This window comes from Chenopodium album, chromosome 22 (assembly GCF_948465745.1).
Source record: "Chenopodium album chromosome 22, dcCheAlbu1.1, whole genome shotgun sequence".
NCBI classification, from domain to species: Eukaryota; Viridiplantae; Streptophyta; class Magnoliopsida; order Caryophyllales; family Amaranthaceae; genus Chenopodium; species Chenopodium album.
In genome coordinates, this window is record NC_137855.1 from 13843003 (window position 1) to 13856604 (window position 13602).

Below are 13602 nucleotides of genomic sequence, written 5' to 3' on the forward strand. Positions count from 1 at the left end.
TTTTATTTTCACGGTTGTCGATGAATTATTTTAATTGCTTATATATTTAATTACCAACATGTAAAAATTATATATTGATTTTAAAAAAGTATAACTCTAGATGACTATATTTTTGCATAGTTATAAATCTTCAAAACTAATCAAAGTGACTTATATAAATAGTGTAAAAATCAAATTGTTACAAGTAATAAGAAACAGAGGAAGTACAATGCAAAACGTTAATAATTTTTTTAAAAAATTTTGACAATTAAAAGGTTAATTGAAATTTGAAAGCGTTATAGGAAAATATGAAAGGGGCATCATTGAATGTTTTTATTGTATTAAGAAAAAATATATTTTCACAAAAGTAAAAGAAAAAGGACGAAGATTCATGTTAGTTTAGATGAACTACTACGAGAGGGGGGGTGAATAGTAGTAGGTTCCAATCGCGGAACTTAAGCGGAAATAAACAATAAAAACATAAAGAAAACTTAAGCACACAGCAAGTTTACGAGGAAACCATCCAGTGCCTAACTGGAAGTAAAACCTCGGCCCTATTGGGACTTATAAACAAATTCCACTATAATAGGCAACTCTCCTAGTACAACCTATTACACAGACCTTTGCTTCGCAAGTTCCTCTTAAGACACTCGCTGATTGACAGGAACCTATCCTATCAGACCTAATAAGACAAACTCAGGCACCTTTTTCGACCCAAGACACACTCGGGTTCCTTTCTCGACCTAAGACACACTCAGGTTCCTTTTTCCCACTTGCAACCCAAGACAGACTCGGGGTGACTAACTACCACTCGAATTTTAGAGAATTCAAACTCATGCACTTGTGTGAATTTAAGAGAATCCACAATCTCACCCCAAAACCAATTACAACTCAAAGACACACTCTAACACATAAATGGAAAGCTACACATGAAACCCGAAATCAAAATGATAAAGCTTAACCTTTGGCAAACTTACTCTTAAGCACTAAGTGGTTTTCACGCTTAAAACTCTCACTTTGCTAAGCTGAAATACTTCTATATTTATAGGAGTTCCTCAGCTTCTCAAACTAGGGTTTTCGCAAACAAGATAGATCAAACACAAATCTGATCTTATCTTCTTTAAAACCGAATCCAAACAGATTTAAATTCGTTTTTATAAAAACCAAATTTTATCAAATTCGTTTTTGTTAAAAGATAAGATTTTATAAAAAAGATAAAACCAAGTTAAACTAGATTTTATAAGATAAAATCCATTAAGTACTTTTTTATAAAATTCATAATTATCTTTTACGAATTAGTTAGTTTGTCAAGCCTTATCTGATTTCTAATAAGTTCCAGGCATATCTATCATTTATATGTTTACATCATCCTACGAAAACAAACTTATCTTTTACACAACTATAAGTTATGAAGTCCATCTTCTTCGGTTGATATCTTGATCTTTGTGTTGATCCTTGATTGTTGAGGCTTGCCCCAGCATTACACATGAACCAGGTCGTTACAACCCGTTTGAAGTTCATGTTGAGAAACTTCGGGAAGTTCCATTGCTGGAACTCTTCTTCTGTTCTTTACCTGTCCTCATGGATCTTCCAAAGTTCCTTTGTTCCAGTTCCTACTTCAGCCCTCTACGCTTACTGAACCTGCCAACATCACAACACTAGAAAATCCTTATTAAAAGGAAGTTTGCTCAATTCTTAGCATCATCATCAAAACCTCATAAGGGTCAACAATTTCCCCCTTTTTGTTGATGACAAACTGAGCAAACTTCTGAGGATGATAAGTAAAGAAACAGAAGGTTAATTTTTCATTTTCCAATTTTTTCTTTTTTCATATAAGCAAAGCAAAGAAACAAAACAGAACATAAATAACAGAATGAAAACAAACAGAAAGCCAAGAAAATTTTTAGAGAAGAGAAACCTTTGTTACTTACTCAACTAGAACTAGAACAACTTCAGCTTTCAAGTTTGCTCCTGCTTTTCCCCCTTTTGGCATCATCAAAAACTTGACTTTTCAAAGTTTTATTCATCTACTCACAGCCCCATAGGCAATTCATCGAATGTGGGAAGCTGGAAGCAGCGCTGGCTAGCTCTCTTAAGCTAGTTCTTTCACACAAATTTTCCTGTTTATTCTTAACAATGCAAGCAAGTATAGACAAAGTTCCATAATATTTAACAAAACCAACCATCCAGAGTACTTAAAAATATTACAGACCAAGTTCCAAAATATTCAAAAGCAAATAAAGTTCAAAAACATCCAAATAAAAACAGATCATTGTTCCAAAAACCATTAGAAAATATGAAACTAGGGGATGGCTAGGGTAGGCTGCATAGGTGATCAAGCATCAAGCGCTTGTAAAATTCTCTCAAGATCAGCTTTGTTGTCCTCTTGAGCTTTCTTCATTTTCGCTTCAAGGCTTGAGATGGCTTTGTGGAACTCCTTGGCCTGAGCAGTGTCAGTCCTCTCCATAGCCTTCATCTTTGCTGACAAGTCAAGGAGCTGTCCTTCAACCTGTGTAAGCCTATTAGATAAATCAGCTACTAGCTCATCAGCTCCTCCATCTCCTTCACTCAACTCCAAAGGATCAACAGCACTGGTCCTACCCTGAGTTCTAACAGAGAGCCTTCTGCTCTTCCTGACAGGAACTCTCACCTGTGAGTCCTTATCCTTCTCTTTCTTTTTTTGAGCAGCTTCATACCTCACACACTTCCCCCTCACTACAGCAATATTCAAACCTCTCAGAGTGGTTTCATTGATCACATTTTCTCCTTTCTCCCTCATATGCCCATAGAAATCCCTCAATTTCACACCTAAATCTTCAAACACAGAAGCAAGAATCGCAGCATATCTAACCTTTATCTCTTTTTCTATGCAGTGCTCTAAGTGTTGGATCATAATTGCTGGGAAATTAATTTTAATTTTCTTAGACATGCAAAAGATTAGGGCCATCTCTAAGTAACACAATTCATTTTTCTTTTGAGTCCTCGGAACCAAGGACTTCTTTACCAAATTAAACAGCAATTTGTGCAACGGAGAGAGATCATTGTGATTCATCACGTTAACACCCTTTTACCCCCTAAGTAATTTATGATTTCAGTTTTAGTATGTCCTGCTACCTTAACTGTCACAGCCCCTTTCATGTAAGTATCAAACCCCTCACATGGAACTTGCAGAATAGACCCTAGTCTAGCAGCATCAAACTCAACATCAACACCATTAACTTTGCTATAACACACACCATCCTCAAATTCACATTCCTTACAGAATTCATCCATAGCCAGCGGATACAAATAATTTTTAGCTTTAACAGCAAACATGAAATCCCAACCCTGGAACTTAAGCCGATCTAGAAGTTCAAAATTCACCTTATTACACCATGCATCATCAATTCTATAGCCTACAACATACCTGTCAGCAAATTTTCCCAGTGCCTTCTCATCTTCTTCCCCCTCAGAATGTTCTTTCTCTTCCTCGGGTTCCTCGTCCCTCGCCATCATGTCAATTTCCAGAATTTGATCTTCGAGTGACTTTTCCGTCTTTTCGGCTTTCCTCTTCTTCCATAACCCGATTCGATCAAGAACGTTAGGTAAACTTCCAGTAGAGGAAGTTGCAGTGTCCTCAACGGCTTTTGGCTTGGTATTTTTTGGTTCTGAGGTGGTTTGAAGTAGCACAACAGGAATTTCTTGGCTGAGTGGTTGTGGGCTAGGTGATTTGGGAGGTGATTGCTCTTCTTGGTTCTTAGGGTTTTCTTCGGCCATGGTTGATTGTGGTTTGGCTGTAGAAATTCTGTGGTTGAGGGAGTTCTAGAGTTTAATTTGATGTGACGGTAAGTTAATGAGGTTGGTTGGGTAGTATTTATAAGGGAGTAAATTTTCGAAGCGGTGTATTGAAGTGGAAGGGATTAGTTTAGGAACAATGAATTTTATCTTGTTTTTGAAAACTAATCCGGATGGAATTTTTACAAATCAAGAATTTATCTTTTCATGCTATATTTAATAAAAGATAATTCCAGAAGATAAATCTTCTCGAAAAGAAAAATTGATTTTTCCAAAACATAATTCATGGAACAAGTCACATACAAGTCTACATTGCTTTGAATAATATGTACAGTTTTAAATAAGTGTTAATTGCACTAACCTCCAAGAGTTTACCAACGGTGACATTCCCGTGATGTTTATCACACCAAATTTGTGATAGATGTTTTATTCTTCTAATTGATCTTGTTAATTGACAATGCCATATCTAGGAACTTCAGTTGCAATCAATTCAGCTTGATCATCCCAAGTTCCAGTCTCATGTTCTCAAAGCGTTCTCTGCTCAAAGGCTTAGTTAGAATATCAGCAATTTGATTATTAGTAGGACAAAATTCCAACTTAATATAGCCTTTTTCCACATTATCTTTTAAGAAGTGGTGTCTAATGTGGATGTGCTTAACCTTAGAGTGTTGTACTGGATCTTTAGATATACAGATAGCACTGGTATTATCACAATAAATTGGAACACATTCAAATTTTAAACCAAAATCACATATTTGTTGTTTTATCCACAGCATTTGTGAACAACAAGCTGCAGCAGCTACATATTCAGCTTATGCTGTGGACAAATCAACTGTATTCTGTTTCTTGGAACCCCAAGAAACTAAGCATGATCCAAGAAATTGAGTCATACCTGATGTGCTCTTTCTATTCACTAAATCACCTGCATAGTCAGCATCCGTGTATCCAACTAAATTAATTGATTCATTCCTTAGATAGTAGAGACATAAATCATCAGTTCCTTTGAGGTACCTAAGTATCCTCTTAACTACCTTGAGATGAGATTCCTTTGGATTTGCTTGGAACCTCGCACATAAGCCTACACTGAAAGATATATCAGGTCTACTAGCAGTTAGATATAATAAGGAACCTATCATACCTCTATACATCTTCTGATCTATGCAAGTTCCAATTGTGTCTTCATCCAGTCTAGTGTTAGTTCCCATAGGTGTTCTTATAGTTTTGGAACTTTCCATCTTATATTTCTTTATGAGTTCCTTCACATACTTTTGTTGGTGAATCATTATTCCTTTCTCAGTTTGCTTAATTTGCAATCCAAGAAAGAAGTTTAGCTCACCCATCATGCTCATCTCGAACTCACCACTCATAAGGTCAGCAAAATACTTCACCAAAGATTCGTTAGTTGCACCAAAAATAATATCATCTACATATATTTGCACAACTAAAATGTCAGTTCCTTTAGATTTCAAAAACAAAGTTTTGTCTATTTTGCCTCTTTTAAAATCATTATCTAACAGGAACTTGGACAACCTCTCATACCATGCCCTTGGAGCTTGTTTTAGCCCATAGAGAGCTTTGTCAAGTTTATAGACATGATTTGAGAAATCTGGATCTTCAAATCCAGGAGGTTGTTCCACATAGACGTCCTCTTTTAATAGACCATTTAAAAAAGCACATTTGACGTCCATCGGAAACAACTTAATCTCCATAAAAGCTGCAAAAGCAATAAGAATGCGTATAGCTTCTAACCTGGCAACTGGAGCAAATGTCTCATCAAAGTCTATGCCTTCTTGTTGATTGTACCCCTTGACAACCAGTCTAGCCTTGTTTCTTACTATGATTCCATGTTCATCAAGCTTGTTTCTGAACACCCACTTTAGACCTATGACCTTCTGGTGTTCCGGTCTAGGAACTAGGCGCCAAACTTTGTTTCTCTCGAATTCTCCTAGTTCAGCTTGCATGGCTATGATCCAATCAGCATCTTGTAAGGCTTCATCACAGTTCTTTGGTTCCAACGTAGATAGGAACGAGAAAAATGCACAGAAGTTCCTTAGCTGTGACCTGGTCTGAGTTCCTTTGGTTATGTCACTTATAATCACGTCCACTGGATGAGACTTTTGATGTTTCCAACGTTTAGGGGTAAAGTCTTTAATTGGATACAACTTTTCAGGTTCAGCATCATTGTTTCCTGTCTCTTGATTCAGTGGTTCCTGATTCTCAGGTTCTGGATTCTCAGGCTCAGGATGTTCCTCATGTGGAACTTCTGTTTCAGTTGCAGTTTGGTTTTCAGCTACTGGATTCTTGTTTTGCTGCTTCATGGATATTGTTGATTCCTCATCAGGGTCATGTCTTCTTACTAACCCTATCTCGAAATCATCATCATCTTGTACATCAATCACAAAATCAGTTTCATCAAAAATTATATGTACAGACTCTTCAACACACATTGTTCTTTTATTATAAACTCTGTAAGCTTTACTATTTGAGGCATATCCTAAGAATATAGCCTCATCACTTCTTTCATCAAACTTTCCCAAATTTCTCTTTCCATTATTGTGTACAAAGCATCTGCAACCAAAAGATCTTAAATAGGAAATATTTGGTTTTCTTCCTTTAATCAGTTCATAAGGTGTTTTGTTGGTTATTGCTCTAATAGAAACTCTATTCAATATGTAACACGCTGTGTTAACTGCTTCTGCCAAGAAGTTCCTAGGCAGTCCACTGGAAATCAACATAGTTCTTGCCATGTCTTCCAAGCTTTTGTTTTTCCGTTCAACTACTTCATTTTGTTGTGGAGTCCTGGGAGCAGAGAAGTTGTGGTCCATCCCATGTTCATCACAAAACTCATCAAATTTTGAGTTTTCGAACTCAGTTCCATGATCTGACCTTAGGTGGATCAGTTGATGACCTGTTCTTCTCTGTTCTTTCTTCACAAAAGCAACAAAGTGATCAAACGTATCATCCTTGCTTACAAGAAAGAAAACCCAGGTATATCTGGAAAAATCATCTACAATAACCATTACATACCTTTTTCCACTTCTGCTTTGTATTCTTATAGGACCACACAAATCCATGTGGATAAGTTCCAATGGTTTTGTGGTGCTTACCATATTCTTAGATTTAAAAGATATTCGTGTCTGCTTACCTCTAACACATGCACTGCAGACTTTATCTTTTAGGAACTTGATGGTTGGAAGTCCTTCCACAAGTTCTTTTGATCTAAGTTTATCAAGCAAAGAAAAACTAGCATGGCCAAATCGTTTGTGCCATAATAAGGGATCATTCTCAATGACACTAAGACAAGTTAAACTACTACTTGGAACTTCGTTAAGATCCACAATATATGTGTTCCCTTTTCTGGTTCCTTCATGGATAATATTGTTAGTGTCATTGTTAATGATTCTACAAAGATTAGAAGTAAAGCTAACTGAGTTACCTTTATCACAAAATTGAGAGATACTTAACAAGTTGTGTTTAAGACCCTCGACTAAAAGACATTTTCAATAGCATTGGAACTTGACCTTCCTACTTTACCTATAGCAATGATTTCACCTTTCTTATTATCACCAAAGGTCACAGTTCCACCGTAGTAGGCATCCAGTGAGAGAAATTTAGATTTGTCTCCAGTCATGTGCTTAGAACAACCACTGTCGAGGTACCAAGTGTTGTTCCCCCTCACTGGAACCTCAGATTCAAGTTCCTTCAGACGCGCTTCCTCATCAGTTTTGGCCATCAAACATAGGTTGGCTGTTTCTTCTAAGGATTCTCCTTCTCCTTCATCTTCTGAATCAGAGTTTCCCCATGCAGCCATCATGGCTTTTCTTACATCTTCCTTGGAGAATGATGGTTTGTAGTACTTGTTCTGTTCCTTGCCTTTGTAGTTGGCTTTCTCGTCCTCCTTAGGATTTGGGCAGTCTCTGAGAAGATGTTCTTTGGAACCGCATCTGTAGCATTTGAACTCTTTGGAACTTGGATGTCCTCGTCTGTTCCTTTCTCCTCTTTTTCCTAGCATCCTCCTGAACTTCTGTACAAACATGGTAGTCTCCATATCATCATTTTCAGAGTCGCTTGATTCATAAGCCTTTAAAGCAAGGCTCTTATTCTTGGAACTTTCAGAGTTTGCTCCAAGATGAAGTTCATGAGTAAGCAGGGAACCATTGAGCTGTTCAAGGTTGAACTTGGTGAAGTCCTTGGATTCTTGCAGAGCAGTGACCTTGGATCTCCACCTCTCATCTTGAGGAAGACTTCTAAGAACTTTCCTTACCTGTTCATCAATGGGTATGGACCTGCCTAAAGATTCTAAATCATTGACAATGTTAGTAAATCTTGTGAACATATCCTGAATGGATTCTTTGTGTAGCATTTCAAATCTTTCATATTTTGACATTAATAAATCGATTTTGGAACGTTTAACTTCATTCGTTCCTTCATGTGTTATTTGTAGTAAATCCCAAATCTGCTTTGCGGACTTACAACCCATGATTCTATTGTGCTCATGAGGTCCTAGTCCACAATGCAAGATTTTCACTGCTTGAGCATTCAACTCATATTTTTCATAATCTTCTTTGTCAAATTCAGCTAGTGGTTTAGGAATTACCTCTTTGTTTGCATTGGTTTTTGTTACCTCAAAGTCACCGCTTTCAATGACTCTCCATACTTGATAATTTTCAGCTTTGATGAATATCTCCATTCTATTCTTCCAGTATGAATAAAATTTGCCATTGAACATTGGTGGTCTTTGGGTGGAATACCCTTCTTGAAGTTTCTCGTGTGCATTCATCTCTTCAGGAACTTTACTCTACAAGGTTGCTTGTACTTTCGTGAGAACCTGCTCTGATACCAATTGTTAGTTTAGACGAACTACTACAAGAGGGGGGGTGAATAGTAGTAGGTTCCAATCGCGGAAATTAAGCGGAAATAAACAATAAAAACATAGAGAAAACTTAAGCACACAGCAAGTTTACGAGGAAACCATCCAGTGCCTAACTGGAAGTAAAACCTCGGCCCTATTGGGACTTATAAACAAATTCCACTATAATAGGCAACTCTCCTAGTACAACCTATTACACAGACCTTTGCTTCGCAAGTTCCTCTTAAGACACTCGCTGATTGACAGGAACCTATCCTATCAAACCTAATAAGACAAACTCAGGCACCTTTTTCGACCCAAGACACACTCGGGTTCCTTTCTCGACCTAAGACACACTCAGGTTCCTTTTTCCCACTTGCAACCCAAGACAGACTCGGGGTGACTAACTACCACTCGAATTTTAGAGAATTCAAACTCATGCACTTGTGTGAATTTAAGAGAATCCACAATCTCACCCCAAAACCAATTACAACTCAAAGACACACTCTAACACATAAATGGAAAGCTACACATGAAACCCGAAATCAAAATGATAAAGCTTAACCTTTGGCAAACTTACTCTTAAGCACTAAGTGGTTTTCACGCTTAAAACTCTCACTTTGCTAAGCTGAAATACTTCTATATTTATAGGAGTTCCTCAGCTTCTCAAACTAGGGTTTTCGCAAACAAGATAGATCAAACACAAATCTGATCTTATCTTCTTTAAAACCGAATCCAAACAGATTTAAATTCGTTTTTATAAAAACCAAATTTTATCAAATTCGTTTTTGTTAAAAGATAAGATTTTATAAAAAAGATAAAACCAAGTTAAACCAGATTTTATAAGATAAAATCCATTAAGTACTTTTTTATAAAATTCATAATTATCTTTTACGAATTAGTTAGTTTGTCAAGCCTTATCTGATTTCTAATAAGTTCCAGGCATATCTATCATTTATATGTTTACATCATCCTACGAAAACAAACTTATCTTTTACACAACTATAAGTTATGAAGTCCATCTTCTTCGGTTGATATCTTGATCTTTGTAGTGATCCTTGATTGTTGAGGCTTGCCCCAGCATTACACCAGAACCAGGTCGTTACAACCCGTTTGAAGTTCCTGTTGAGAAATTTCGGGAAGTTCCATTGCTGGAACTCTTCTTCTGTTCTTTACCTGTCCTCATGGATCTTCCAAAGTTCCTTTGTTCCAATTCCTACTTCAGCCCTCTACGCTTACTGAACCTGCCAACATCATAACACTAGAAAATCCTTATTAACAGGAAGTTTGCTCAATTCTTAGCATCATCATCAAAACCTCATAAGGGTCAACAATTCATAGTTTGTGTTTTTAAATACTTCGTATTAAAGTTACGGATTACTAGTATTCCGTAATTTTTTACCTCTTGCTTGATTGACTTAAAGTTGAACTAGTAGAAGCTATCTAGCTATGTGTTAACTGCATTGTAAAGTCGTTAACATTAGTACTCTCGGTCTCTCGCCCGCCATATCCAATGTCTGGCTTGTTTGGACTATGTTGGAGTTATTTTATGAATTGTAAGTGAAGTCATGCTATATGGCCAAGAGGACTTTTTAATGGAGCAATCTTTTGTGAACAAAAGGAGTAAACAACAAGAAGGCCAACCCCTTTTAGAAAAATAGTTTAACAAGACAAATTGACATATGTAAAAGAATGCACGGAAAAGTTTCTACTTCATGTTCAACAGTCATCAGTCAACAATTTAACAACTTTCTTGAAGGAGTGTTTATCTTTATCTAATAACTGTATTGGTTCTATTCAAAAAAAAAAAAAAAAAAAACAAAAAAAAAAAAAAAAAACTAATTGGTTTTGTAAAAAAAAAAATAACTCTATCGATAATGGCCGGGTAAAGATAATAAATATTGATATTATGAAGATTTATATTGAAACGAACTAAGAGTTTGTTTAGTTCACCTTATTTTTGCTTATATGATCTGATTTGATCAGATCTTATCTGATTGTTTATTATAATATATAAAGAAAAGATTTGATCAGGTCTGGTCTGATCTGATCTTATGATCTCATTTGATTGTCTACGATAATCTATAAAGAAATAGTATATCAAGTGGGATCTTGTTAGATTCGTAAATAATGTGTATATTTTATTAATATGTAATTTTCATAATTTTTCATTATGAAATTAAAGTTATTTAGTGATAAAAAGCTGCACATAAAACCATAATATAATATAAACTTATTTTTTTTATCTGATTTGATCTAAACCTTTTTTTTTCTCTAATTTGATCTGATCTAAACTTATTATTTGTGAAATAAGTGAAAATAAACGAGGCCTAACAAACACTTGTATTTATTTCTTATGCATATTTAATTAAAGAAGGTCAGATCGATAGAGTGGCTACGAAGTATAATGAATTTGTTATAAAATATATTTATTGTGGATGGTCATTATCGCTTGTAACACCCTTAGTATAATGCCACCCATTGTAACCCCCCATTTGCCATTACCTCCTTTGTAACCCCCACTTAAATGGAACCTTAATTGTCCATGAAGGTTACCTTATGCTCATCATGTATATATAACATGGTCTATTGAAATGAGAAGAATACAACACAATTACCTTCTACATCTCTCTCTCTAATATTCTCTCTTTCCCCTTATTTCATAATACGTTATCAGCACCATCGCTTTAGTTATCGGGAATTGGAGGAAACATTATTGCTAGCAGGCTTGTTGCACCAACCTCAATTAATCGAGTTGACGAAATATACAATTCGTACACAATAGTTTTTGTCCCGTTGAGGTAAGTGTAATTACCTCCACTTTGTTTTGATTACAATCATTAAAAAATTTGGTCCTTTTGTTTGTTAGTCACGAACTGCCGAATTACAACATCTTTGTTTGTTACTTGTTTGCTAATTGCTATCACGTGATATTGAAATTTACTAGCCTTGTATTGATGTTGCAATTCAATTTACTAAATCATATTTATGATCTGTTATTTTATTTTCTTAGTCCATATATATGCAGTTGTAATCATGTCGCATATTCGTATGAACCTATAAGCTACCTCTATTCGCCTTATTATCCGTGTTAATCATTAAAAATTTGTTGATTATCCATGTTTTGTTTTCCTTTATATATATATATATATATATATATATATATATATATATATTTATGATTTCTTATTTTGTATACGATATAGTTTTTATTTTGTTAATTTAATTAGTGGAGTATGTGATGATATACCATCATTATCATAAATATATAATATACTAGGAGAATGTTAAGACTTTATAATACAATGACTGTATTGTACTTCATAATTTGATTACCAACTGTGAGTACACTAGTATTTTCTACTATATATTATCATGATTGCTATTGATTTAATTTACTATCATGGCTTATTTTTGGTATTGCAACATTTTTCTTTTGATTCATGCATTACTCTTGATAAGCGTTTCGGTCTCTAATTATAATTTGCTTGCTTGATTAAGTATATATGTTTATCTTGCATAGTTAAATTAACAATAATATGGAATCTTAATATTATTAAAGCCTTTATATTATGCATCATTCGGTAATAATAGTAATGCTTAATTTTATTTATTTATTTTTCCATTACATATTAACACTTTTATAAACCATTATGTTTTGATATGTATATGTTTGATATTTTTTGAAATCTAATTTTTGAATATTATTTTATATAGTGAAAATGTCGAACCTTACCAAACTTAAATTCGTGGCCCTTGATATCACTGGAAAGAATTATTTATCATGGGTGTTAGATGCTGAAATACACCTAGATGCTAAAGGGCTTGGTGAACAATCAAAGAGGCTAATAAGGCAACACCTCAAGATAAGGCTAAAGCCATGATTTTCCTTCGCCATCACCTCTATGAAGGGCTCAAAAATGAATATTTAACTGTGAAAGACCCACAAATCCTTTGGAGTAATCTAAAGGAAACGTATGACCAACAAAAAACAGTGATACCCCCTAGAGCTCGTTATGATTGGTTGAATTTAAGATTGCAAGATTTTAAATCTGTTAGTGAATATAACTCAACTATGTTCAAAATAACTTCTCAATTGAAATTATGTGGAGAAAATATTACTGATGCAGAAATGCTTGAAAAGACATACTCCACTTTCCATGCAAATAATATTGTCCTGCAGACACAATATAGAGCAAAAGGTTTTCAAAAATATTCTGAATTAATATCTTGTCTCCTTGTGGTTGAGCAAAATAACGAGCTATTAATGAAAAATCATAAATCACGTCCTACTGGCTCTACTCCATTCCCTGAAGCGAATGTGACAACCCATAAAGGGAAAGAAACTAAAAACAGAGACCATTCCAGCAGTAGTGGTCGAGGTAGAGGTCGCGGTCGCGGTCGTGGCCAATGGCGCGGTCGTGGTCGTGGGCGTGGATTTAGTGGATATGGTAGAGGTTGTGGAGGTCATTTCACAAACTCACATTCCCACCAGAAGTGGGAACGTAGAGATGATAAAGTGGATAAAGAGAAAAGTGAGACCAATATATGTTACCGTTGTGGAGTAAAACGCCATTGGTCTCGGGTTTGTAGAACTCCAAAGCATCTTGTTGAACTTTACCAAGAATCATTGAAGAAAGGAAAGAAATTTGAGGCAAACCTTGTTCTTGAAGATGTGAAGGTGATTTTGATTTTGGCAATGCAAATCATTTAGAAGTTGCTGATTTCCTTACTTCCCCGGAAGGAAAAAATTTTGATTTTGGCAATACAACTCATTTAGAAGTTGCTAATTTCTTCACTGCCCCGGAAGGGAATAATTAAATTTATATTATTTTGTGTCAGTTTTAAGTATTAGACTTCATCTAGGGATTTACTTATGTTAATTTCCATGGTTATAATAAAGACTTTTGCTTTATGAATTTGTGAACTATTTGGGTGTTTTAATTGATTTATTTATTTTATCATCATTATTTTTATGCTTAATATTTTGACATGTATTT

The 13602-nt window shown here is 35.1% G+C and overlaps 1 protein-coding gene across 1 annotated transcript; it reads right to left on the reverse strand.

Moving 5' to 3' along the window:
* Window positions 1-4565: 4565 nt before the first annotated feature.
* LOC145603989 (uncharacterized) lies at window positions 4566-8533 on the reverse strand. The gene is made up of 6 exons (XM_081659951.1): window positions 7433-8533; window positions 6269-6680; window positions 5540-6136; window positions 5346-5467; window positions 4785-4836; window positions 4566-4675 (listed from the first exon to the last, which is right to left on the reverse strand). Exons 1-6 carry the CDS (start codon window positions 8531-8533, stop codon window positions 4566-4568), a joined length of 2394 nt encoding a protein of 797 aa, XP_081516077.1.
* Window positions 8534-13602: the final 5069 nt, after the last annotated feature.